General features: G+C 39.5%; 1 protein-coding gene across 1 annotated transcript in view; it reads left to right on the top strand.

The window, feature by feature from the left end:
• RIMKLB (ribosomal modification protein rimK like family member B) overlaps nt 1-26,219 on the top strand; it is a 48,588-nt gene that overhangs the window by 17,951 nt on the left and 4,418 nt on the right. Inside the window, exons 4-5 of the mRNA XM_049822033.1 lie at nt 22,021-22,251; nt 24,145-24,231. Coding sequence (XP_049677990.1) covers nt 22,021-22,251; nt 24,145-24,231 — 318 coding nt within the window. The remainder of the gene's footprint in view (nt 1-22,020; nt 22,252-24,144; nt 24,232-26,219) is intronic.

Genomic DNA, 26,219 nt, shown 5'->3' with positions numbered 1-26,219 from the left:
GAATTAATGAATTGATTCCCTTGCTTTCCCCCACCCCCAATAAAATTACTGACTTCATTTTTCAATTAGCTGTTGAAGCTGCTTAGACCACCCAATTGAGAATCATCTGAGGATTTAATTTTTGGTAGAAACATTACTTAAATAGATTAGAATGAATTAAATTTGGTACTCAAGGGAATCATGGCCTTTAGTGTTTTTGTTAGTTTGTTTTTGCTATATTGGGACCATTTGTTCAAACAGTATTTTATGAAGTGACAGTACCATATATCATGATGGAGCATAAATGTATATGTTGCTTTAGTATAGAAGAGTCTGACCTATCAGTAGTGGATAGTTTTTGGAGATTGAGATCACAGATTTTTTCAGTTGTATAACTGTTTTACTTAGTAGCCCCCAAATAATATTAATCTGAAAATTTTAGGGCTTTTTGAAAACACAGATTAAATCCTCAGTAATATTCTTGTAGTACGAGTGCAACGGTTTGCTGTGTTTACCAATGCAGGAACAATATATAGGAAAGTTAAGAGATTTGTCTAAGGCAGCGCAGTAAGTAGAAGACTTGATTTATGCCTGCGACTAGACTGCTAGCTGCTTGCTTCTGTGTACGAAGACCAGTGTTTCTAACTCAATTTGCTCAGTTTATGCTTTGACATCTGAATGGGTGACCTAACTGCTGAAATTGCTGATGTACTGACATTATGTTTACTTCCTGTGAAAGTCAGGATTTATTTAAAAGTATAATTTCAGACACTCAAGATGGTAAATGGATGAGATGATCTAATCTGTAATGCTTTCTTCCCTGCTTTCCAGTAAGAAGAGCATATTGCTTTCTTTCTCTCTTAATGTCTGAAACAAAACAAAAACATGGTTTCATCTGTTGGCCAGGCAGGTGATGCTGGTACAAAACTGGTACTTTGCTTAGTTTGAGTGAGGAAATCTTGGGTTTTAATACTGATTCTGTTCTTAAGTGACATACTGTATCTGATGAAACATCGTTTGAGGTGTTTTTTGATTTTTGCGGATGGCTCTCATATCACCCATTTTAACATTACAATGGGCCAAAACTTTCCATTATACGTCTTTTTGCGGGAGTTTTGTAAATTTTCTGCCAAATGATTCAGTGGAGGGAGGGCACTTCAAGGAAAAAGTAATATGGTTTTCTATTTTCCCCTAAATTTGTAAGGATGTTTTTGGAAGAACTAGCTTGGAATTCACTTGTTATACCTGTGAAGGTAGACATAAATTTGTCCCTAATTATTACCCTTTCAAAAAATAGTCTGTTAAGCATCTTAGAGGCTTGTTTAAGCTTCACAGCTAAAACATTTGAAACATACCCCTGTATTATGCAAAAAAAGGACTTCTGGTGTTGTGGCCTTGTTTTCTGTGGGATGGGCTATGGTTTGGTCTGAGCACACAATTTTAAAATGGAGATTTTCTTTCATGTTGGTTATATCTCCTCTCACTGACACAAAGGCCTGAATGGAGTAAATCACTCAATTCAAATGTAGCGGGGACAAGAAGAGTGAAATTGTTTTGGGATTGGGAACTGTGATGTCAGTGGGGAAAAATCTGGTGTAAAGGCAGCGTGCTTTGCAAACGTGCTGGAGCAAGAAACGGTAACAGGAAGTGATGGCAGTGAATCTCCTGCTACGTAAGAAATTGCTTTCCTCAAGAAAGAAATTGGAGCTGGAAACCAGTGGGAACATGGGTTGTTGTTCTGGATTAACCCCAGGCAGCAACTAAGCATTGTGTAGCTGGTCGCTCACTTCTCCCCTCTCCCAGTGGGATGGGGAGGACAATTGAAAAAAGTAAAACCTGTGTGTTGAGATAAGAATGATATAATGACTAAAGTAAAATAAAATAGTAATGAAAAGTAATATAACAAAAAAAAAAAAAGGGGGGGAGAAAGAATCCCAGAAAAGACAAGTGATGCACAATGCAGTTGCTCACCACCCGCTGACTGATGCTGGAGCAGCAATCTGCCCATCCTCGTCAACTCCCCCGAGTTTATATACTGAGCGTGAAGTTCTATGGTATGGAATATCCCTTTGGCTAGTTCGAGTCAGCTGTCCTGGCCATGCTCCGCCCCCTCCCCCCCAGCTTCTTCAACACCTGCTTGCTGGCAGAGCATGGGAAAGTGAAAAATCCTTAACTTAGGATAAGCGCTACTTAGCAACAACTAAAACATCAGTGCGTTATCAACATTATTGTCACACTAAATCCAAAACACACTGTACCAGCTAGCTACTAGGAAGAAAATTTACTATTCCAGCTGAAACCAGGATAGTTGTGTGCTGCAGCTTCCTTGGGAAGAGGTGCAAACTGAACAAGGAGCCCCAGATGGAAAATGCATTTAGAGACAAGGCAGGAAACTGAGGGGTTAGGGTGGTATTCAAAATTGCAGGCAAAGGAGCTATTTGACAGTAGGAGAAATTTGTAGTTTGGAAGTTAACTGGAAAAATAAGGAGAATAGAATGAAGGTGGGACAGAAAGGAAGTGGAAGCACAGGTGTTGCATCTAGGGGGATGAATCCTATGGGGGGTGAGTAGGGAGTGAGAAATTGGGGCAAAGCAAGCTGCAAGCAGTAGTTGCTGACTTCTAATGCCTGAAGTGAAATCAAACTGTCCGGAGCTTTTCTCTCCTACAGAGAGACATTCCTCTGCCAGTTGGTTACACAAATATTTGCTGACAGTGGAGCTCATTCACCTTAAGTGCTGGTCTGCATAGAGGCTGCTGACACTTAGCTGTCAGCGCAAGTGTCAAAGGTCTGTATGGTAGATGAAACTGTTCTAACCCTTATGTGCTATTCCACCAGTGTCATGCATGCGTTACTTAGATGCCAAGTGATGAAGTTTGCTTTTGATTATCTGTAAATGTAAAGATGAAATACTAGTGTGAGCAGCAACAGCAAATACCCCAAAATTAGAAATTGGCAAAAACAAATTTTGCATTTTTGACTCCATTGTGGTGTATTTGTTTTCAGATACTACATTTTAAATTACTTGATCGCGTGCTACTCTTTCATCAGCCTCCTTAAAGTACAGGGTGTTCTCTGGAAACGTAACTTGTAGCATAGTGAAGGAGAGGACAATTTGTAGGATGCCTGCTTTGTGGTTACAGCAATTTGTGACAATTGAAGCAGAACATTGCTGGAAGAAAAGTGTTGGTCTGGTGATTTAAATAGGACTGTTCAGAAATTGCCTTTAATTGCAAGTTTTTGCATTTTCTGAGTGTCCAGACTTTGGATACTAGGATCAGCTTTGTGAAAGTGCTGAATACTTGCACCCACAAATAAAATCAATCAGAGCAGCATCAGAACTGAGAAATCATGGTCTCCCAAACGTGGCATCTAGAATTCCTTCTTTAACACTTACCACTGGGTTTTCCTTCACCATATGGGAAGTCAGTAGAATGCTCACTGGTTTCCTGTGGTGTTGAGAAAATAAATTAAGATCGTGAAGCACTTAGATGCTACTGTGATAAGCACGTTAAATAAAACTGAAGAAGAAATTAATAATGGTGTGTTTCAAGCAAGGATTTCAGTATACCAATCCATGGACTACACACTGAACAATATAAAAGAAAATACAGTGCTGAGTATCTGCTTGTTAAGTGAGTGCTGTACCTCCTTTGCACATTAGATAAATGCTGTGGGGAAAAATAATGTTTGTTCATGTAATTGAAGACAATATGTGGGTGGGGTAGCAGATCAATGCTACAGACATATCCTTAGTTGTGGCTTTTTCTAACCTTTATGTGCTTGACTTTGTGGCTTCAATAGTTTTCTCTTAATGTAGCTTTTTAATGTAATATTGTATACACACATTCTTTATAAATAATGTATGTGCAGTCACACAGGGACTGTGCTGGATGCATCAACACTGTTTACTAGCCAGGCTTTGGAATACGTGGATGTAGGGAAAAACAGGACTGATGCAATGATAACCAATTACTTGGGTAACCCAATACTCTGTCTTTGAGTAGTAGTCCGTGGATGCATTTACAGTCAAGATATGTACAGATGTATCTTGTCAGTGAGACTGAGGAATTATTTTACTTGTCTAAATACCTGGATAGGTTGCACTCGTGCCTTGTTCTCCCTTATAATTGTTTCATGGATACGTAAATTGGCATGTCCCCATTGTTACTGTACTTCTCAACTGTTTTGGAAAATGGTTTATTCCATTCCTGGAATTCTTTTTGTTTCAGTTCTTTTGACAGCACTGTTTTCAGTGTTTGTATTTCATATTTTATGAGGTGCCTTGCAGACTGTTTTTTATGATTAAGAACATCTTCATGTATATATGTGTGTATATATATAAAATAATGTATTACTTTTGGATACCAACACAAAGTACTGGACTTTTTGTTCCTGGACGAGGAACAGACCCACAGGGTGAGCTATGTTCCTAGTTCTGTGGCCAGGCAGGATGCTGTGCTTTGAGTTGAGTTTTTTTTCTTGATATGAAGCAGGAAGGGAGCACTAGTGAACCTGACTGAGCCTGCTATGGTAGAAGCAGTCAGTGGTTACGATCTTGAAATTATTTTTTAGGAGTTCCAGGATCTCCTGCACCAACCACATGTATCTTAGCTCACTGTTTTAGAAAGCAGAGCCATCCAAATCTCACCTCTTTGTGTTGTTGAGGGGTGGCTTTCATTCCTGTATCATGCCTTTTCCTTCTCACTGAAGAAGGTTTTTATTAGTAACAAAAAAGGCCATATCAGGTTCTCCTGCTAGTCTTACGATGTGTCCCTGTTTCCCTGACTCAGATGATATTTGTGAATATCCTGTAGACTAAAATGAAAGGTTTAGCTCTCCTTTGCCTAGGTTGCAATCCATCTCTGCTTATTCTCAGTGAGACAGAGTTTTGGCAGTTGGACCTTAAAAATTCTTTAAATGTTTACAGTAGTTCTTACTCGTTCCACAAAACTAGATTCAAACTCAACTCGGGACCTAAAGGGGACTACCCTTTGTGCCCCTGATAACTTCTGTGTCTGCATCTTTCTATGAAGGACTATATTGTTGGATGACTGCTTCCGCCAGGAGGACAGAATGGTGGTGAGCAAGACCTGTTTTCAGTTGTTTATTTATAGATTAACAATAAAAGCTCCCCCTGCTCCCCCCTTTCCCCCCGTTACTTTGCTTTCCAGACAGGGTTTGCCTTTACGATATACTGAATTTCTTTTTAAATCTCTTTCCAAGTTTCACAGTGGTCAAGGAATCAGGGTGTGGTTCCCCCCCCAGCTGTCAAACCTATAGGTGCACTTTCCACTTTCAGCATGAAAAATTTTATTTTTTTAATGACTGTAAAAACTTGTTAGATGATGATGGTGCAAAAGAAAGAAAGTACATTTCCCAGTGAACCCACAAATCCAGTTTGAGCTGTGAAATAGTGCATTCTGGAGCATGCATCCTACTGTTGCAGCCACATAAGAGGCCAGACACACTGCAGGAGAATGCCATAGAGAATCATGGAATAATTAAGATTGGAAGGGACCTTTAAGAGTCATGTGGACCAACCTTTTGCTCAAAGTGGCCAACTTCAAAGCTAGAGCCAGCTCTGAAGTTAGATCAGATTGCTTGAGGCATATCCAGTTGGGTTTTGAATATCTCCAGGGATGAAGCCTCCATAACCTCTCAGGGCAATCTGCCACAAGGTTTGACCACCCTCACGGAGGAGGGGAAGAAATCCAGATATATGGTCACAGCTGTGTTTGCAAGTTGTATCTGTTGCTAGTCTCTTGACTAACTCTGTGCGCTCCAAAGCAAAGCTACATGTATGTGATCCTCTCCTTTCTGTGGAGCACAAATGCTCCTCACTTTCACAACTTGTCCTTCTGAAAGAGCCTTTATCCATTCACCAGAGTACTCCAAGCACACGAACTGTCCAGCTGCCAATGAGGAGAGATTATGGGCTGGAGTCATGGTGCAAGTGTAGGTAGAAAGGTAGAGAAAAGTGACTTAATAATGATTGGAAGTTTTTGAGATGTGCATGTTCATATCCTGCTTCCTTTTGTTTTTCTGTCAATCTTCCCAGGATCATTCTGGCCTAAGACTGAAATGGTTCTTTGTGCACTCCTCCTTACATGCTTGGGACTAAAGGTGAGGCAGGATTCTGAAAGTGCATGCCCTTTGTGGATGCTTTGAGGTGAATAAGGTCTGTGGCTGCAGGCAGAAGGGATGCTGTACGTGTAAACTGCATGTCTTAATGCTTGTAATTGTTTGTCGTGCTTGAACAAGGCTGGCAGCTGGGTTTTTATAGCAATTTTGCTGCAAATTTTTCTTACCTGATGGAGTGGGAGCCACTGGAGAATGTATTATCTGCATAGGACAGGAGGGCAAGAGTTGGAGAAACAGAAATCAGTCTGACAGGCTTGTTTTTACAAAGGTGGAAGCTGGGCTAGCATAGTGACCGTAGAGTTGTAAATGCAGGAAGAAGAACACCCCACCTCACTATAGATGATTCTACAGTCTCAAAATGGCACTATCTTGACAATTTAAGCTGTTGAGATCACTGGTGTCATTGCTGTAATCCAGCCTTCTCTGTTGCAGTTGACACCTGGATTGATCAGATCCTAGAGTGAGCTGGTTCAGCTTGCGATACTGGCAGAAAACGAATTGCACAAAAGAACAGAATAGCTTTCTGCTGGTGTAGGAAGCTTACCTGCTTACTGGTGGGTCTGATGAGCACTAGTATGAGTGATAAGGAGTGGGTGTTACTACATGCCACTGTAGGGTTGCATGGTACTGGAGAGTAGGACTGTTGCAGCAACAGAGTGACTTCAGTTGTCTTTGAACCACAACCTTACGTGAGTGTTTTGTCCAACACGGGGATTTCTAAAGAGGTGCTCGTTTCTTCCCCTTTCTTGCTTGGGTCTTCCAAGGTGCATAGCATGCAGTTAAACCTTTTCCTCTAGAATTTTTAATCTTTTTAAATTCTTAGAGGCAGAGTCTAGGATTGAATATTGAATATAAATTACAATTCTGTTACTGAGAAGGGATCAAGAGTGGGATTTGGTAATGAGATTTCTGTGATTGTGTTGCTGTAAAGTGGAAGAGCTTGAAGAAAAATGTAATCTGCAAATGTTTAAAGGAGAGTCTTAGAGGAATCTGTGGAAGAGTGAGATGAATGAAGGAGACTTGTCATACCTGATGCTGGTAAAAAGGCTTCAGTTTCCCAACTCTGCCGTTGATTTGTTTGTGGCAAGATCAGTAGCCCCTTAGTGCTTTTTGTTTCTTTGTAAATTGGGCAGATGCTTGTTTCAGAAAAGACAAGACAAAGACAGTTTTAGAGCTTGCACTGCAGAGCAAATGCATATAAAGATAGTTACCAATTTGTAGGGAGTGGTAAACTCAGGGCTACATTTACAATTTAGAGATTAGTGGTAAGATAGCTAATCCCTTCAATGTGTTGCCTTCAAAGGTCAAAACAAGCTGACAGTGGGGGGATGTCCCTTCTGCTTGCTTTAGTCTGCTGTCTGTGAGTACAATACTACCACTGCATGATTTTTTTCATTTGACTGGTCTTGTTGGAAGGACTGTATCCTTGTGTAATTCTGAGGAGCATTTTCTTTTAAGATACTTACAGATTGTGTGGCGTGTCTTAATTAGGGAACATACTAAGCAAATGTCTTAATAAGTTAACATCTTTTTGGCACTAGGTGGAAGCTTCTGCATCCAGAACAGGTGAGAAATAATACTGTGGTGTTGTACTTGTATTTTCATTACAGTAAGGGCATGGAGCACATGTGCGGCTACTGCAGTGTAGTTTTCACCCTCTAAAGCTCGGAAGAGGAAACAAGTCCAGGGAGAGAGCTTACAGGGGTGTGGGATAAAGGGAATTCTTCCTTCTCTAGTTTTGCTTTGTGTATGGTTTTACATTAATGTCTGTCAAAACTAAGAAATTTTGGGTTATAGCTTTCGGTCTAGAACAATTATTTTATTTATATATTTATTGATCTATTTATTGAGTAGGAAAATGCTGTACTTGTGAAGAGACCTGAAACTGCTCTATAGTGTGTATCTGAGTAAATAAAGTTTTAATCTGACACACACACACCAAAAAAAAAAAAAAGAAAAAAGAGAGAGATACAGAACCTCCCTGGAGATGGGAATTGATGTTATCTCTGCAAGCTTTAGAGTCAGTTTTAACCCAGAATTTTCCTGAAACATCACAGTTAAATTCCTTCCTTTAAGACGGACACATTTTTCTCCAAAATAAGTGCCTCCAATTCATAAATTTAATGCAATTTTGACTAGAAAGTCCTTAGACTGCAATGACAGGTCAAAAGAGTAAGCTGAGGGGGTCCTTCCATTCCCCAGAATTCAGGCTCAGTTAAACATGTTTAGGAACACTTGGAAAGGACAGGTAGTTGGATATTATTTATTAGAAGTGTCTGACAATATAGAAGTGCTTCTAGATGTCTTTTCTGTTATGAGAGATAATGAAGGATACATGTCTGTTACAAATTGAAAACTCACCTGGGATGCTTCTCCATTCAGCAGTTTGCTTCAGTAATAGAAGTATGAATTACTGAGATGAAAGAAGGTATTGTTTGGTAGCAGAGAGAGATGAGGTACATAAGTTATGCATTTTAAAAGTATTTAGTAGATTTTTGGCATTGCAGGGAAAATTTTAGATTCATCTCAGATGGGAGGAGAACCCTCTGCTATTCTGGGTTGTTTGAATTCTTTCTCTGGTTTCTTTCTGCTTTTGGAAAGACCTTTCCAATTATCAACTTCTTTTTTCCAGGTGTGTCCTCAATTTTTTTCTTCACCTGCTATTTAAAATGAACAGAAATTGGACATTTAAACCATGGGAGAGAGTGACTGACTGCTAAGAGGGGAGTCACTTTGCAGTAATGTTAGTTTATATATGTTTAGTCTCTTGTCTTGTTCTGTAACATCTAAGACTTGCATTTTAGGATGGGATAGTTCAACACCTATGACTTTCTGCATTTGAGGGTGGGGGGATTCCAGAACTTGTTATTTCTAAGGCTCTCTGTTGGTGGGCTCTGGATAGATGATACACAAGGACAGCTGTCTGTCACGAATGGGTGTTCTGTCAATTGAGGATGATTTAGACTTTTAAAATACTGTAGAGCATGCTTATTTGACCCAGGAGTGTTTTGAGATCTCCTAGTGCGAGCCATTATGCAAAAATCCTGAAGAGATACAAGAGGTCTCACGTACAGTCACACAGAAACTAAAAGATCATGTCTGGATTATAAACAGATATTGTTTTTGCTTTTGAAGTGTGGTCTGTGCTGAGCGGTGGTTTTAGGTAAAGGTTTCATCATAAAGCCTTGCTAAATTTAAAGCTCCTGGCTTCAAAAATGGGGAGCCTTTGTCTCCCTCTGTCACCCCTGTTCCCAGTGATGCCATCATTTCTTCCTTGTGCAGGCACTTCCACTCATCTGCTAATCACAGGCTAATTAAGTTTGCTAAAAAACCTAACCTGTTTCCACCTGTCAATTTTCTGACATTCAGGTTGGTTGAAGTGGCCAGTGGTATAAGCATGTGAGTACCAAAGCTGGCCCTAAGTGCAAGAAGTAGGAAGATGAGTATAGGAGTATCTTCTTTTGATGACAGAGCATGTTCTTCTTGTTATGTTTGCTGTGTGTTTACTTTTCTCTTATCTTACTTCTGGCTACTGCTGAGTCTCTGTAACTGATGGGTGTTTGGTTGAGTTAGGACCCTGCTGCTTTTGTCAACTAAAGCAGGTCAGATAAGGAGGAGAGAGGTAAATAGTGGGGAGGATAGCTTTTATTTCAGATCTCAAGTTAATGATTCTTTTAAGTTTCTTTACTACATACTAAGTTTTGCAGGGTCTATTCCAGTCACATCTCTGTTTTATAGATATGTAACTTTCCCTTTCTTTCTCATCCCTGCTTTTTTCTTAGACCTGGTTCATGCTGCCTTTGACATATTAATATGATACTTGCTTTTTGTTTAAGAGTGCTAATCTGTGTTTTCAGCGTATTCAGATTGTTAAAACATTGAGTTTCTGGGACCATTACAATTGTGTACAAAGTATTTATCATAAATATTAACTTTGAAATAGTTTTGGTACCATTTTGAAATGGTCCAGTTTTCAGTGCGTGTTTAGGGTTTTTCCTGCTTGTCGGCACGAGACATGAGAGACATATCAACACATCTTTGTTCACACAATGTTCAGTTGTCAGGATAGCATATTAATTTGATATTCACATTCACTGCAGATTATCTGAATATCTTTTTAAACTGATGATGTTATTTAAAAACCATAATGTAAAAGACAAAACACAATCTAAAGGAAGTAGTACAGAGTCCTCTGTAAATAAATAAATAAAATCCTTAAATGTAGGGCTGTATTCCTGACCATTCTCACAGCTTTCTGTTATAGTTTCTGAAAAGTCTTGTTCAGTGATATCCTGCTCTGCACAATACGTATTCTCAGTAGATACAGACAGATCTCAATTGTCGCACTGGTTCCACACTTGGCTCAAACTTTTTTTATGGCTATGTGACAAATGAAACTTAGAAATTGCTCTGGGGTAAAAAAGAAGTGTTGCTGGTTTGGTATTAGTTCAGAGTAACTGCCTTATCTGATTCACTTTACAGCCGCTTGAACACTGCTGCTAGCACAAAAGAAGGAGCAGCGTGAGGAAATAGAGTGTGAGTACTAGGAGCAGAATAGGACCACTTTTTTGAATGCCAGTGCAAACTCAGGTCTTACAACTCTGCAGCTACAGTATTAAGTGAAAAACACAATAAAATGCTTCCTAACATAAAGGCAGGCTGTTGCTGAAAGAAATGGTCCTGCTGTCCCCTGACTGCTCGGTGAGCTGAGTTAGCTAGTTATCAAATGCAAAAATAATCACTGGTTTTCTTTTTCTGCTCCCCCCCGCCCTGCCCCGAGCAACAAGCTGATCTGACTTTCCTGTATGGTTGTGTGATCACTAGGTCTGATGCAAGGTGAGAATTGGGAGTATGGGGGTACAGGAGATGAGGTGACTGCTTTTCGCTGCACCATGCAGTTGAACCAGGTTAAATACACATGAAACTGTGTATTTTATTTGAACAGTTCTCTTTTCTGGAGTCTTATCCATGTTTTATGAGGTCTCCCTACATAGAAAGGTTTCTGTTCTCTTTAGAGAAGACCGACACCCTACAGCATGTTCTAGACATTTTCGGAGAAACTGCATTAAACCCCCCCCCCCCCCCCCCCAGTCCATCAGCATTTCTTTGTACTGTTTTTGAGCAGGTGAGGTTACTGAAGCTATGGCACAGCATTTCCACTCCCATGATCTACAGAGTCAGACTTTGTATGTTAGCACTGAAACAGTCTTGCTACTACTGATGTGCAAGCTTTTCCTGATTGTGGATACTACTGTAAACAGTCTGTGTTACTGTCAAACTTGGGAATTGTAATCAGGCATCAAAAAGGCATTCCTTGTTTTATGAAATGTATAGTCTTAATATAGGAATGACGCAAACCCTTTCTCTCAGCAAACTTTTGAGCTTAAAATTTGGAATTACTTCACAGCATTTAACACCATTGATCACTGGGGAGAGCAACACAAGAAGCTGATAAAGCAAATAGCAAAAGTGCTGTCTTAGAACCTCTTTTAAATTCCTTTTGAGAGCTTCCTTTCATATAGTTTCTTAAATGTTGCTTTTCCCCTGTTACCTTTTTGTATTTTGCATTTGTCGTTTTCTTTTCTTCCGGCCAAGATTTTTTTCCTTCCTTTTAGAGAAGAAGCTAATAGCTGAAAGGTAATAAAAGACACTAAATGCTTTCGGGTTTTTCTATATTTTTCTTGCTAAGGTTAGACTGTCCTGGTTTTTTTTGTTTTGGACTGAGATTCCTTCAAGAAAGTAAAAGTTACTTTAAGCATGCTGCAACAAGCTTGGTAGTAGCAGTGGCTGATAAACCTGTTGTTGCTAGTCCAAATAATAATCTATAAAATCCTGATCTGTTTCAGAAGTCATCTGAAGGACATTAAGATGACACTGACACTAAAAGAAGTAGAGGAAAGCCTTCACTGTTATCCTTACCTACATGTTTTTGCTTCTGTGCTGCCTTCTCTTTCCTGTGGATTCAGGTCATCGTGTAGGTGTGCAAATACTTTTGCAGGTAAAGTGGAGAGGCATCGAGGGATTTGGAAGCAGCAGCTGCAGTAGCAAAAGAGCAAGAGTGTTTCTTTCAGTGGTAGCGCTGATTTATAGTGTTTGTGTCTGAGGGTGGTAGTTTGTTAGGTGTTATAACTGATTGGACTTTCACTGCCCAAAAGGCAGTCTTACTCCTCACCTCTCCTTGTCTGTGCTTACCCACCCTTTGCTCTTGCAGGATGGTATCTGGTTAACTGAGGTCTTGCCTCACAAAACGTCTCAGGTAAGTAACTGAGCGCAAAAAACCCTGAATGGTGCTCTGCAAATGTAGCTATCTGACCTAACCCACTGAGAGGGTGAGACAAGTGCCAGGAATGGAGCAAAGGACAGTGGAACTGTGTGGTCAGAACAGGGCAGTAGGAATGCCTCCTTTGGGTTCAGTGGTAAGTTTGTTCTCTAGGCTATCTTGTGAAACCTCACTCCAAAGTTAGTTTCACTTTTTTTTTGGCTTATGCTGATTTAATATGTTTCTATTACTCAAAGTAGCAGTGTTGTTCTCCCTCTCATTGTGCCTTATTTGTTTTTTCACAATGTTGATACTAACAACTGCAAAGCTATGGTAAGCCGAAAACTTAACACTGCCCCTCCCTCCCCCAAATTGGCTTCCTCTTGGTCACCAACATCTGGACAAGGAGAGATGATGGGTGCACATTGCTGGTAGTGTGGTAAAAGACAAGATTGTCCTTACGTATGTCAGCTCTGGCTTAGATCAGATCAGCTTAAACTGATCGTGAAACCCAATTTTTTTTGTTTTTTATATGTAAAAACAAGAAAAAGTATTTGTAGTGTAGTTGCTAGAAATAAATTTTAAAGGCATATAGTGAGCGAGGGCAGGATATAGAAATCCTGTTATTGAGCCTGAGCTTTCTCTTCATATGAAGAGTCATTTATATTCCTTGAGAGCTTTGTTGGGAAATCTAATAGACAAAAGATAATCTAATCACTGCAGTGGCTATATATAGCATGTGTACATGCATATACTTGTATAAGAATTGGGGGACCTTTTTGCCACATTCAGGTCAAAACCATCTCCTTTGCACTCAGTCGTTAACTTGAGCTATGAGAGACTTCGATTTGTTATAATTCAAATAATTTAGAACTTTGATCAACAGCTACACTTCATTTTTAATTTCAGTGAATTTAAATGGATCTCAGCCTGAATATTTTATCTTTGAGTTTATGCTATGGAAAATATTTAAAATTCTTCTAACTTTGCCCAGCAGCAAATTAGAAAAGCAGATGTGTGAAGAGAACTTCGAATAAACTCAGTGGGAAAAGCAGAAATTGACTTTCAAGGTGTTTGAAATTACATCTTTTCCAACACTGTTTCATTTTGTTTAATGAATGTTTTGATTCTGCTTTTGTGGTGTTTTTCTTAACAGTTTTTTTTTCACAATGCTCCATTTAAAATGCATCTTAACAGTTAATATCACTAAAGCATCCATGTTTGGGAATAGGGCTAAAATACCGTATATTTCTTTCTATACTTGTTTGGATGCCTTTTAAGTAGTCTCTGGAAATGTATTTTTTTGTTAGTGATGCTTAGTTTCTTAATTGTGTGAGTGTTTATATAGATACAATAATGGTAGCTAAGGTTTTAACATTATTTCAGTATAGTTTCCATGTTTATGTACCTACCATAAAAGCAATTCTCAGAGCAAGATGGTGGTCTAGAATTAATTTGTGTTTGTTATGTACCTTTTACATAGTTTTTTATATTTGGGTCCATTCACATCACATTTATGCATGATTCTAAAGAAGTGCTTGTGATTTGGGATTATAAGGAAACAATGTATTGTGACTAGAAATGTAGCTCAGAGACATAGATCTAGCCATCATCAGTCTGCTTAGTATTGATTTAGTGAGGTACGCATTTAGGCATCTGGTCTGCTTCCCCCTTGTGCCCCAAAAGAACCCCTAATCCAGAACGGCCGTAATCGGTTTGAGCATCATCGTCCTTCCCAAGTTTTTGACCGTTTTCAGTAGCCCACGCATTTCTAAGAATGATGCCGTGTTCTTCCTGCGTGAGGAAAAAGATCCCCGGAGTCCAGGAAGGGACATGAAGTAGAGCTGGTTTAACTCGGGTACCTGCTTGCCTTCTGTTTGGAGCTGCAGCAGTGGTCTTTTGTGAAAGTTTTCACAATGCTTGCGTTAGGAATTTATGAATTGAAGCTGAAGCTGCTCCTCTTTATTTCTCTGCTTTCTGTTTCAGAATAGAATGGCGTAGTACTGTTCTAGAGAGATCAGTTTTGTCTCTGCTATGTGTGATTTCATTTGAACTGCTGAGCTATGGAAGTGTATCTTGGCGAGAAAGCCTTTTTGGTTAAGTTTGTGTGGAGAAGGAGATCGAGGTCATATTAAACCCATAGGGTTAAGTGCCAGAACTTTGTTAATTTGGTTTGAAAAATGAGTAAGGAGGATAGAAAGGGAGAGAATATGAACTTAAAACACCCAGCACAGAACTATTGTAGAAATCTGTTTCTGTGTAGAGTAAAAAATAGCTTGGTAATACTGGATATCAAAGGGGCTTTTGCATAGCAGTGAAATTTTGGAGAAACTGTGACAACTTAATGTTCAGACTAATAAACTGTGGCTGTGAGGTGGTAGAGTGATGCAGAGGAGAAAATGCCCGTGCAAATCCCAAGGGGGAAGTTTAGTTTGGTGTTAGTAAATTGGTGAATTTCTAAAAATTCAGCGCTTAGCTGCTCTTCAAAGGTTAAGTTCTAGTTTAAATAAATTTATGTTTAATGTGCTGTATTTTACTACCTATCACCCAATTTGTGGGCATTTATGTTGCTTACATTTGTTTTATAAGATCGATATGTAAGATTAAATCAACATTTTGCAGCAGGCTTTTGAGGTATACAATAGTATTTTGTTAATGTTAATTCTACTTTGTTAAGTATTCCTAAATTCTGCCACTCTCTTAGCAGAATGTACGTTCGAAGTATGCTGAGTTTGAAAAATTTTAGAGGTCTAGTTCTGTTTGAGTTTGGTGAGAGAGTGCATGTCTTGTTATTGCCAGTAATCTGCTGTTAAAGTTTGGGCATTTCCCTTTTGTGCTTTAAGCTTGCTTTTATGTGGCAATTAGGATGAAACACATTTAATTTTCTGCAAGTAAGCTGTAAGTAATTATTAAACACTTTAGAACTTTAACACAAATATTATGCAGTGTCTTGCGGCTGATGGATGTCAGGAGGATGAATGAACCAGAAATAAGACTGCACTACTTTGAGAACAGGTGTGAATCTAGGTTTGTAGAAAAAATCAGTGATTTTTGTTAGAACAACTGATAATTGGGAAAAGCAGGTAGCAGAATGTGATGTCCTCAAAATATGAGGAAAGGTTTGTTTGCTGAAAGGCTAGCCTGTTTTTCCCAGCTGAATTAAGTTGAATTCATTATAGTCTGCTTGCTGAGTGACTGTTCATTTGGGAAACGTTAGCAACTCCATGGATGGATGGATGAATAAATTGGTGTAACGAAGTTGAGAGAGCTGGAGACTTTCAGGGTAGCATACAGATCTCTGAGGAAAAATCTCAGTAATATTTTTGGAAATTCTCAGTCCATGTTAGCTCCTCTTGGGAATGTGATGGGAGCTGGTGTATGTTTGGTGGTTTTGAAAATTTGATTCAAATTTTATTTTTCAAATGCTGCATGCACAATGACCATGCATTATTCCATTCATTTGCTATGCCTGTTAGAAATGTATTCCACATACTGGAGCTGTCTGAATACTGAAACATTTTTTTCCTGCTTCATTTTACTTACATGTTTCAGAGCAGTTGGCATTTATTAGGGGTTTTGCCAAAGACAGAGGCAGTCACTGAAGTTAGATTCTTCTGGGAAGTGGCTGCTTATGGCAGCTGTGGCCGCAGAGGCAAGGATGCCTTTTGTAGCTATCCATGCTCCACAAGGAATAATTAAACTTTGTTGTCACGTTTGGGCCCTTCTCATAGTCACACAGTTCTCAGATAAATTCTGTAAAATGCATATGTTTGGAAGTCAGTTTGTAAGAAGGCAGCTTAATGACTAGAATGTTTCATGTTGCTGGATTCATGGCAGCACTGAACAGGGAACATCTGCAAACCCACCTTTTGTACATCATTCCCACTCTTTTGATCCATTTGATCAGAAATGTGATATGGTAGAAATGAACTTCCACGGGCAGCAAGACAATTACCAGTTGCCTTCAGGCATGGATTGAAAGGCTTGGTGTTTTTCATCATGGAAACCTGTTTACTGATTTAGGTTTTTCTAACATACATATAGAAGTAAAAGTAAATGTAGTTATTCTCCCTGAGAAAGTTTCTTCTTCATTACTCTTATGTCAATGTCCCTTCGGTTTCTTCCCCAGGCCATAGCTTCTGACATTTCCACCTACCTTAGTCTTTTCATCTATCACAGTCTATCAGTTAATACTGATAATTGAAATTGCATAAAAATAGAAGCTTGATGTCAGTAATTTGATTTACATGTATGCCTACCCAGGTCTCCTTCTGCTTGTGTATTAAATACTTCAAGCATTTAGCTCTGTGTCATACTATTTTATTGAAGAAGTTGGCTATGGTTCTTACGGTTACAGACTGTACTTGAAGACATCCTAAGTTCTTTGTGGTCTTGGTGACTCAGGTTGCTTTTTTTGACTGTTATCCAAAGTTATAATTTGGAAGGAAAAGACTTTTATCAATTTATTTGATATTGCTGGGATTTATTTTTTGTTAAAAATGCCTGATGTTTGCTATAATGAGAGCTATAAAAGCTCTGTAATTATTTTTGATGTCATTGCAAATCTTTGAGGTTTGAGATCCATCTCCTGAAACCATGTTCCTTCTGTGAAAACATTTGCATTGTTTCAGCTGAAAGGACAATTGTTCATAACATGTGAACTGGACATGAGATATTGCTTTGCAGTAGCTGTTACTATGCTGATGAACTGATTCTTGTAGAGATTGGAAGGGATTTGTGTAGCGTGCAAACTGGACAGAACGAGTTTAAAAAATGTCTAGCAATTTAAAATGCTGCTTGGGTGCTGTGGTTTAACCCCAGCTGGCAACTAAGCATTGCACAGCCACTTGCTCACTCCCCCACCGCCCCAGCAGGATGGGGGAAAGAATTGAAAAAAAAGTAAAACTTGTGGGTTGAGTTAAGAACAGTTTAATAGGACAGAAAGGAAGAAGATAATAAATAATAATAAAATGACAATAATAATAGCAAAAGAATTGTAAGATACAAAACCAGGGATGAACAACGCAGTTGCTCACCACTCACCAACCAATGCCCAGTTAATTCCTGAGCAGTGACCCCTCCCAGCCCCACTCCCCCCAGTTTATATACTGGTCACACAGTATGGAATGTCCCCCTGGCCAGTTTGGGTCAGGTGCCCTGGCTGTGTTCTCTCCCAACTTCTTGTGCCCCTCCAGCCTTCTTGCTAGGCAGGAGAAGCTGAAAAATCCTTGGCTTAGTCTAAACATTACTTATCAACAACTGAAAACATCAATGTGTTATCAACATTCTTCTCATACTGAACCCAAAACATAGCACTATACCAGCTACTAGAAAGAAAATTAACTCTATCCCAGCTGAAACCAGGACAGGTGTGAATTAAGATGTTCAGAAGCCACAGAATGCCATCAGTGCAGAAGTGCTTCTTAGTGTTTCTAAAGCACAAGAAAGTAGGATCACTGGGTAGATGAAGCACCAATGCTTATGGATTGTAATAGGTTTGAGGCCGCAGTTTAAGAATTTACGTGTTCTGGCTGTGGATGTGATTGACTTGCAGAAGCGTGTTTGGCTTGCAAGCTTTATGGGGTATTGTTACAATGCCTGTGTTTGGACACTTAGCTTGTCCCAGTTGTGTAGTGAGATCCATTATTGTAGAATACCTTTACTGATGCTTAAGGTTAAGCATTTTGCCTTGTATTTTGCTGTAGGGTGGGAACAAGCAAATAGTCAGCTTAGGAGTCTTACCTGACAGGCAGCAACTTGTTAAGTCACGGTAACTGTTTCATTTGTATGTCTGTATTTTGAGGCATTTCATTTGGAATGTGTGCCACCTAAATGATAACCCTCTTAAGAGTTAGGCTTTTTGTGATTGTGAGATAAATTTGTCATAGGGAAGAAGACAGAAGGTACTAGAAAATCCCCACATGTATGAATGAGGGCTGGGAAGTTCCAGAATTCTGTGTTGTTTCTGAAGTACGTGTATCCACCCTAAAATTGTACTGAATCAGGTTGTTGAGAGGCAACTGTCATCCTGAGTATGTTGCTATGCAAATAGGCTCTGCCATGCCATTACTGTCTCAAGAACTTTCTTAGGGTAGAGATACATGTCTTCTGATCTCACTGGTAGCAGCAGTAGAAGTTTCTGCCTCTTTCTTCCATCTTCACTAGTGTTTAATGCTGCATCTGTTTTCTGTGGACTTCACAGGTTCATGTGATGGCTTCTATCTGTTTAGATCAAAATAAGCCTTTTTAGCAGAGACCAGCTACTTTGTACTTCAAGCTCACCTGCTGTTTTTTTGGGAATGACAAGCAGCAGGACCAGTTGGGCCAGCTGATGAGGAATCGTGCATTTACCCACTCAGTCCTATCATGTGCTGCTTTGAGCTATCTTTGAGAGAAACTTGAGGCTTTTTGGCTTTGAGGGATGTGATGTAACTGGTCAAGTTCATTCCCAAATGATTACAGCTCACACTGGAAAAACTCCTTTTGCACTTTCATCTGAATACTGTGATGGCTGCTGTATAATGTTAAAAAGTCTACCATGTTCTTTTTGGAGAGTTTATCTTGCAGAGGAAGAAACAAAGAAAGCTAGTACTGAGTGAAAGAACAGGTTTCAAGTGCAGGATTTACACCTATTTTTATAGTGTGATATTCTAACTCAGGAGTCTATCTCATGGGGCCAAAGAATACCCAAAAGTTTTATGGTAACCTAAGAAATTGTTCCCCAGGCACTGGTAAAATGGTTGTTCTATGTTGGTAAATTTAGTACAGTATTAGAGAAGCATGAAATCTCTCTTTCCTGGCTGTTAGTATTGGTACTTCAGAGGACTGTATAGCTGTCTCTTTGCCGTGTGTGCAATGTCATGAGCATCTATTGAGAAAGCCAACAAATGGACCAACTTGTTGTAAAGGTAATTCTGTATGATTTGAACATCTGCCTTCTGCATGTTTGTGAGGTTGGTTCATTGTCCACAGGCAACTGACTGTACCTCACTACTACTGTTCTGGGACCAGGGTGGTACTGTTACTGTGGAAGAAAGAGAATTCATTCATCTTCATTTTCAAAAAAAGTTTAATTACCTCTTAACCATTCTTTAAGTAACATCTCTGTAACATCTCTTTTTTTCCTTCCTCCTTCTTTTCATTCATGAATTGGTTCTTTGGAAAAGAAATTAATTGTATGCATTAATATCTTCTGTGTTACTGCTTTCAGCACATCATAGTGAATAAATAATATTTTATCAGCCCACTCAGCAATAATGACCATTAACCTGATTGTTAACTGCTGGGTCTCAGATGGAATGCTGAATACAAGCTTGTTCCAAAATGGCAGAATCTGGCTCTCCTTTTTACTGTAATGAAGCTGCTTCTGTTTGCAGTGCTGTGTTGCTGGGAGACTGCAGCTAATTTTTATGGCGCATGTCAGTAGTAGTGATTCAAATTATACATTTCATTGAGTAGCTTTTCTCTTTGTTTGTAAACTGCCTTTTATGAGGGGAGAGAATTTTTTTTTGTTCTGGGGAGAACACCATCCAGACCAGAGAAAATGATTGAATCTGGAACAAAAGCTCAGATTATTCTGTTGATAACATCATTGTACTTCCAAAGTCACTCTAGGGGGGATGGTGGCCAGGCTGAATTCACACCAGTCTGATAGTCAAGTCTAATGCAGGTATTCAGGAGAATCCCAGGTGAGGCATATACATCTCCTCAAACTGCTGTTTTTCAGGCTCCATGGTGCAAAACTTCAGCATGTGTTGTGACTTTAAAGCAAAACAACAAAATAGACTCTGACAGATCATGAATTAGAGAACTATGTAGTTTTGGTTCACAACAAAGATACAGTGGCAATTTTGGGGGTCCGTAGAAAATGCAGTCCTTTTAAAAATGATTATTACACAGCTTGCATGTGGATCAGGACATACATGCAATTACAGTGGCAAAAAGTGGGTGTAGTTGAGTGTGCACCTAAATGAGAAAATACATGTGTAAGGTGGAATCTGACTAATAAGTTAAAAATCTTTTGCTCGCTGAATCTGTACTCCTTTTCCGGCTAAAGGAGATGGTAGTCCATTTCCTGATGTTCACATTTTGCTTAGGTTTTTTAGCAGTGTCTTGTTTTTAATCTTGCTTGAGATGCCTCTATAAAATTGTGTGTGTGTGTGTGTCTGAATCCTGCTTGCTTAAACACGCAAGTCATGTCAGCTGCAATGCGGCAGTGCTTGGTGCTAATGAGGTGAGCAGCCAGAGCACCCGTCTGCTTATGTTTTCTCATCTCTGTGCAATTATGGCAATGGGGATTGGAAAAAGGGTTTTGGATTGGATATGGCTCTGTTTTGGCCTTTCCAGAGTGTGGCTCTGTGTACTCCTGAGGACTGGGTGGCATATTTCTATTTCCCTTTTGGGAGTTAGGTGGTTGCTTCATTATATTTAAGGCAAGCTCTAAAATACATCCTGGCTGGGAGAAGAAAAGAAAAGGGGAAGTACGGAGAGGGGGACACCCTTCCTTCTTGCCCCCCCCCCCCCCCGCCTTTAATGCATCTTGAAATGAAATATATTGCTTGGTAGTATGTGTCTTCACGTTGAGTAGATGCAAGTCTGTATTTGAAAAGTAAAATCTTTGGAATAGAACTAATCGGGTAATTAATTTGGGCTAGTTCTGAATAGTTACAGCTGGCCTTTCATAGGCACAGAAATGCAGATGCACAGATGCACTGTGATTTCTCAGCTCACCTTCTTTCTTCTTTTTAACCCTTAAGGTGCTGACAACAGTGTGAGCTGTGTATTTTACACTGAAGTCGGAAAGCTTTACTTTGAACATAAGGCAAATAAAGTAAATATCAAACCCTGTTTGTCTTTTCCCATCCTCACATGCTAGGCTGTCTTCATCAGGCTTGATGCCTTCCCGTCCAATCCTATCGTATTCCCATTCCTGCAGCCTGTCTGACACTGAAGTGTTTCTTTTTCAGAGACATAGTCTGTAAAACTATAGGTCATGATTAATACTTTGGTCTTGGTGGCAAAGCTGGCATTCCTTCTAGTTCTGCCTTAATGTCATGGGGTGCTGCCCTGTTAGCTGATAAAGTTATTTCTGAGTACTTAATATAAATCAGATTGTTGAAATTATCTGTGTTAAAAATACTGCAGCTTTTTTTTTTAAGGGTCATATCTAATCTCTGTTACTTTGGCTGTATGTTGTGTAATGTGATACCACAGAGGAATCAATACAATTGGAATGGGGAAAGGTATGAACTGTTATCATGTAGGCAAGAACCAGCGGTGTGAGGCAGGAACCTCCTGAGCTATTGTTACTGCTGATGTGAATGTAGTGTGCAGCTAACACCCATAGAAAAGATGACGTGTCAACCTATAAAAAAATTCCTTCACCTTAGGAAGGAGGCCAAGATTCTGTGCCTTAATACAGTCTGTCCTTTGCCTAGTCCTAGTTTTAAGTGGGTTAAGAGTGACTTGTATGGAACAGCACAACTGATGAGATGCGTTTTAGGGAGAGTTGCGCTATTTTAATGCTCACTGTTGAAGTCTGGTATCTCTGTTGTGATCACATATTGTGCAGTATTTCTTTGCCTGTTTACCTTCTCCTGAAGACCTTATAGTTGATTGGGGTGTTTTTCTCTTCCTTTAGGTCTCCGGGTGAATGGGGAGCTCATTACTGCTTACCCACAAGTGGTGGTTGTGCGTGTACCAACACCTTGGGTCCAGAGTGACAGCGATATCACAGTCCTTCGCCACTTAGAGAAGATGGGCTGTCGATTGATGAATCGTCCCCAAGCCATCCTCAACTGTGTCAACAAGTTCTGGACATTTCAAGAACTTGCTGGTCATGGTGTGCCTCTTCCAGACACTTTTTCGTATGGTAAGGCTTTTGGATCAAACAGATAGCATAGTTACCTACCATAATGTATGCTTTTGCAGTGCAAAAGAGATGACTCAAGTTTTGGAAATCCACAGAATTAAATAGCATGAGGCTAGTTCCACAGATAAGTGTTCAGTAACCAGGAAAGGAAATTAAAGTCACAGCACTCAGTTTCTATTTTTGGTATTTTTGGCTTTATTTATTAGCTGTGATACTCTGGGAAGAGTACTTTAACTGTATCTCAGCCTCCCAAGCAACTAATTTTGGCTTAAACCACCTTGAACTATTTTTTTCCAATTGCCCACAACAACAGCCAACAACTCGGGCAACTAAATGTTGTAGGATACTATAAAGATCTAGACTTTGGTAAAACCTGAAAGTAGTTTAAACTTTTATGTGAATAAAAATATCTGCGAATATATTAGTTATGAAAGGACAAAAAAGTACAAGCCCTTGTGTTCAACTTTGAACAATTGTTTGTTTCCCACCAGAGAAGTTAGTTATTAAAGTTTCTTGTGCCTGCCTCTGGAGTCTGTGGTTCCTGACAAGAGTGCTAGATTAGAGGAACCATTTGCCTGAGCTACCCTGATGCTATTTCTGTTTTTAATTACAATATATTAAAGAATTGAAGATATCCTTCTTGGGAAGTACCAGTGCTTTCCTCCCCTTTGTGTGGTTGCAGCAATAGGCTTTTTGTAATGGGAACTTGACAAAAACACAAACAACTTGACAAAAACACAAACATAGGTTTCCATCAATTACTATGAATTACTGTTTCCCATCAATTACTTGGAAAACACATTTGAGAAGAAACATACCCTTTCTTTATAGATGTGGTTGTTCTAGCTCTTTGAGAAAGGAATGAGTTTTTAATTTTTTTGGGGGGAAGGGGAGACCACGAATGATGGGGTAATTGCAGAACATCTCTGTTCATAACTCCCTGCCACTTCTTTTAATGCCTGCCTCTGGAATTTGACAGAAGCATGACCTTTTTATTTTTTTAACACAAGTATCAAGTTATCAGTGAGAGCTGGCTTTGCCAAGAAAAACAGGATGTGCTGAATGACATGTTATTCCATGACACGCATTAAAATCCGTGGCAGGGTAGTTATGGCTGCTGCTGGCTTTGTGACCAGTGTCTTGGCTTGACTTCCGCGCTTTACTGCACATGCTGTTAGAGGAGCCTCATCCCTTTTGTCTGCTGACTTTCTCTTCTGTATTTCTTGTACTGTGGTCAGCCTTCTGTGAATTGAACTGAACTCAAGTAACGTCGACGTATCAACCATAATCATGTGAATGGTAGTTAAAAGCTACTCTCTGAGGTCCTTACAGATGAAAGGAGACGAAAAGGTTGAAGTACTACTTCAGGAAGTAGGGAGAATGAGATGCAGGAGACTTAAGCCTTGGAAATGGGGGAGGTGGAGTGACAAGATTTGGGTTGTTGCTGCTGTCTGGATTATGCCTTGTCTTTGTATTCCATGTCGCTTTCCTGGTTAGTAGTTTGGATGGAACTGTTACTGGTGTTATATCTGTGCTATTTTCCCGCTAGACCCTTGAAAAGGTGGGAGTTGATAAAGTAAAATGGATAAAATGGAATGAGATGGTAGAATCGGGACATTCAGATTTGGAAGATTGGATTGAGCCTTTTGGGGTTGCGATCAAGAGGCCTTTGTCAACTTGTGTCTTCCATTCCAAAGGAAGTAGGAGTTAGTATCCCACAGATCACAAACACCTCCAAACTCTGATCATGCTCCATGACCAAGTTCCTCTTAACCGATAGTTTTTTCTGCATTATCTAAGCTGTAAGGGTGGGAGGAATGTGTGGCAATTACATCCCCAATTTGGCCACACCAGAAGGGTGGCACATAATGTTGTTGGTTTTCTTTTTGCCAGGTGGTCATGAGAATTTTGCCAAAATGATTGATGAGGCGGAAGTGCTGGAGTTCCCTATGGTGGTGAAGAACACGCGGGGTCACCGAGGTGGGTGTGAGGTCAGGGGTGAGGGCAAGGAGTATTCTGAGCAGCACTCTTTAAAGATTTTGTCTTGTCAAGGGATGATAGTTAAGAAGGTCTTCTATTAGGTGTTGGACTTCTTTGTGGTACATCTGAATTCTACCATCCTTCGACTTCTGAATGTTGAGTAGGCTGCAACAATGGGAAGCAGTTTTAGTAGAACCTAGTCTTGCAATAGCAGGGGGGATAGGGGTTCAAAATTGTGGCGCATTGGTGACTTCTGTGAGGAAAGCTTTGAACTGGAATAATGGAAGGTCTGGCCTTAAGCAAGTAGAGAGAAGCCTACAAGGATTTTAGGGATGTTTCTAAATAGGCATACGAAATGAAATCTTAGTTCATTCAGTCTTAATTTGACTTTTTTTTCTACTTGACTTTGTCTGTAATTAGGATTCTGATTTAAATAAAATCTCATGTATTGTTTGTCAATTGATCTCTTTTTCAGAAAAAGATCTCTGACAGTGCTGGTGATAATACAGCAGGTTCAGATTAAATTGTTCTGTTATCAGTCTTCTGTTTTAAGTGTTGAATATGAAACCATACATCAATTCCGTTTAATGTTTGATAGTGATCTACTAAAGGAAACCAGGTTTAAAATCCATTTCAGAGGTTATTTGCACAGGAGGTTGCAGTGTTTTTAACTTACTTTAAAACCAATGTAATAAATATTAGAAGTAAAAAAAGACTGAAACCGAAGTTTAAGCACATAAACCAGCAGTTACCTTAAACAAAAGTGTAACAAAAAGATGTTGCTTCTTCCCTCTTACTGTCTGTCAGTTTGTTCCCCCTCTGTGCTGCTCTGGTGTATCTCTTCTGCTGGCATGAGTGCTTCTGTAGCCATGTAGTAAATGGATTCAGGAACTGATGTTGAATGAATCTAGATGGGTTATTTTTACTTGGTTTAATTACTTACATGAATTACCATTTACTTGCACAATGCTTGTGTTGATGTAATGGAAGAGTGAGAGCAAAAGGCTGGGGCAGAGGAAGGTTAGACCTGCTTCTGTTGGCAGTAATACCTTTTTATAGGGTTTTAAAGTGCTTGTGGAGCTATGAAGCCAAGCTGGAGTTTGACTTTGCAGCAAGCTGAATTTGACAACTGTGGAGTATCCGAGACAGTGGATTAGACTTGATACTGCCTCTTGTTAAGGTCTACTAAATAATTACAGAGTTTGGAGCTATTGACTTTCTTCTCCCTTTTTAGCCAGAATTCATGTAAATCTCCATTTACAAGTTTTACTTTAGAGCACTCTAAATTCCAGGTGTTTTAGTGCAAATTTCTGCACAGTACATACCCTTTCACATTAAGAGAGTTGGGGAAGCTTTCAAATTCATTGAAGAGCAGCCATTTGCAAATGGTATTTAAAAAAAACAACGGGCAAACATGGTCATAGGTACTGGCTGATGAATAAAAGTCATACACTTCTAGGCCCATTTTCTATGTAGTTTGCTGCTGCAGCAAATGTGTCAATCTTATTTTTTTGCCAAGATGTCATGATGCTGCATAATTACTAAGAACTAAGTAGTTCCCCTCCAAGGCATCATTCTTCCTATCCCGTTTTATGAATACAGTAGGATTATTAAGTGCCTGTAGGAGAGCTAAAGTTGGGAATGGGAGAAAGCACATGGAGGTTTTTGCTTTCTTGTCATGATTTTGAAGTCTACATTCTGATACTGTTTGTGATGAGAACTTCCACGTTCCTTAAGCAGTATTCTGTGTTACGGAGACCTTGAATCCTGATGAAGCAGAGGCTGCTCCAGTTGGGCTTTGTAGCACTTGGTAGAATTCTTCTTCACATGTTATTTCTCCTAGTTCTGCTACTGCTGCATTTCTGTTCCCTTAGTTAAGACAGGGAGCTTATCAATTGATTTTTGCACTCTGTTAGCATTGTAGCAAAACTGAGTGACAGTTCTGCCACAAAAAAAATTGTGCAGCCATATTGAAAAACAAATCTAAT

This window comes from Accipiter gentilis, chromosome 18, assembly GCF_929443795.1.
Source record: "Accipiter gentilis chromosome 18, bAccGen1.1, whole genome shotgun sequence".
NCBI classification, from domain to species: Eukaryota; Metazoa; Chordata; class Aves; order Accipitriformes; family Accipitridae; genus Astur; species Astur gentilis.
Note: the sequence above shows the minus strand (reverse complement) of the source record. Positions and strands in the feature narration are given on the sequence as shown.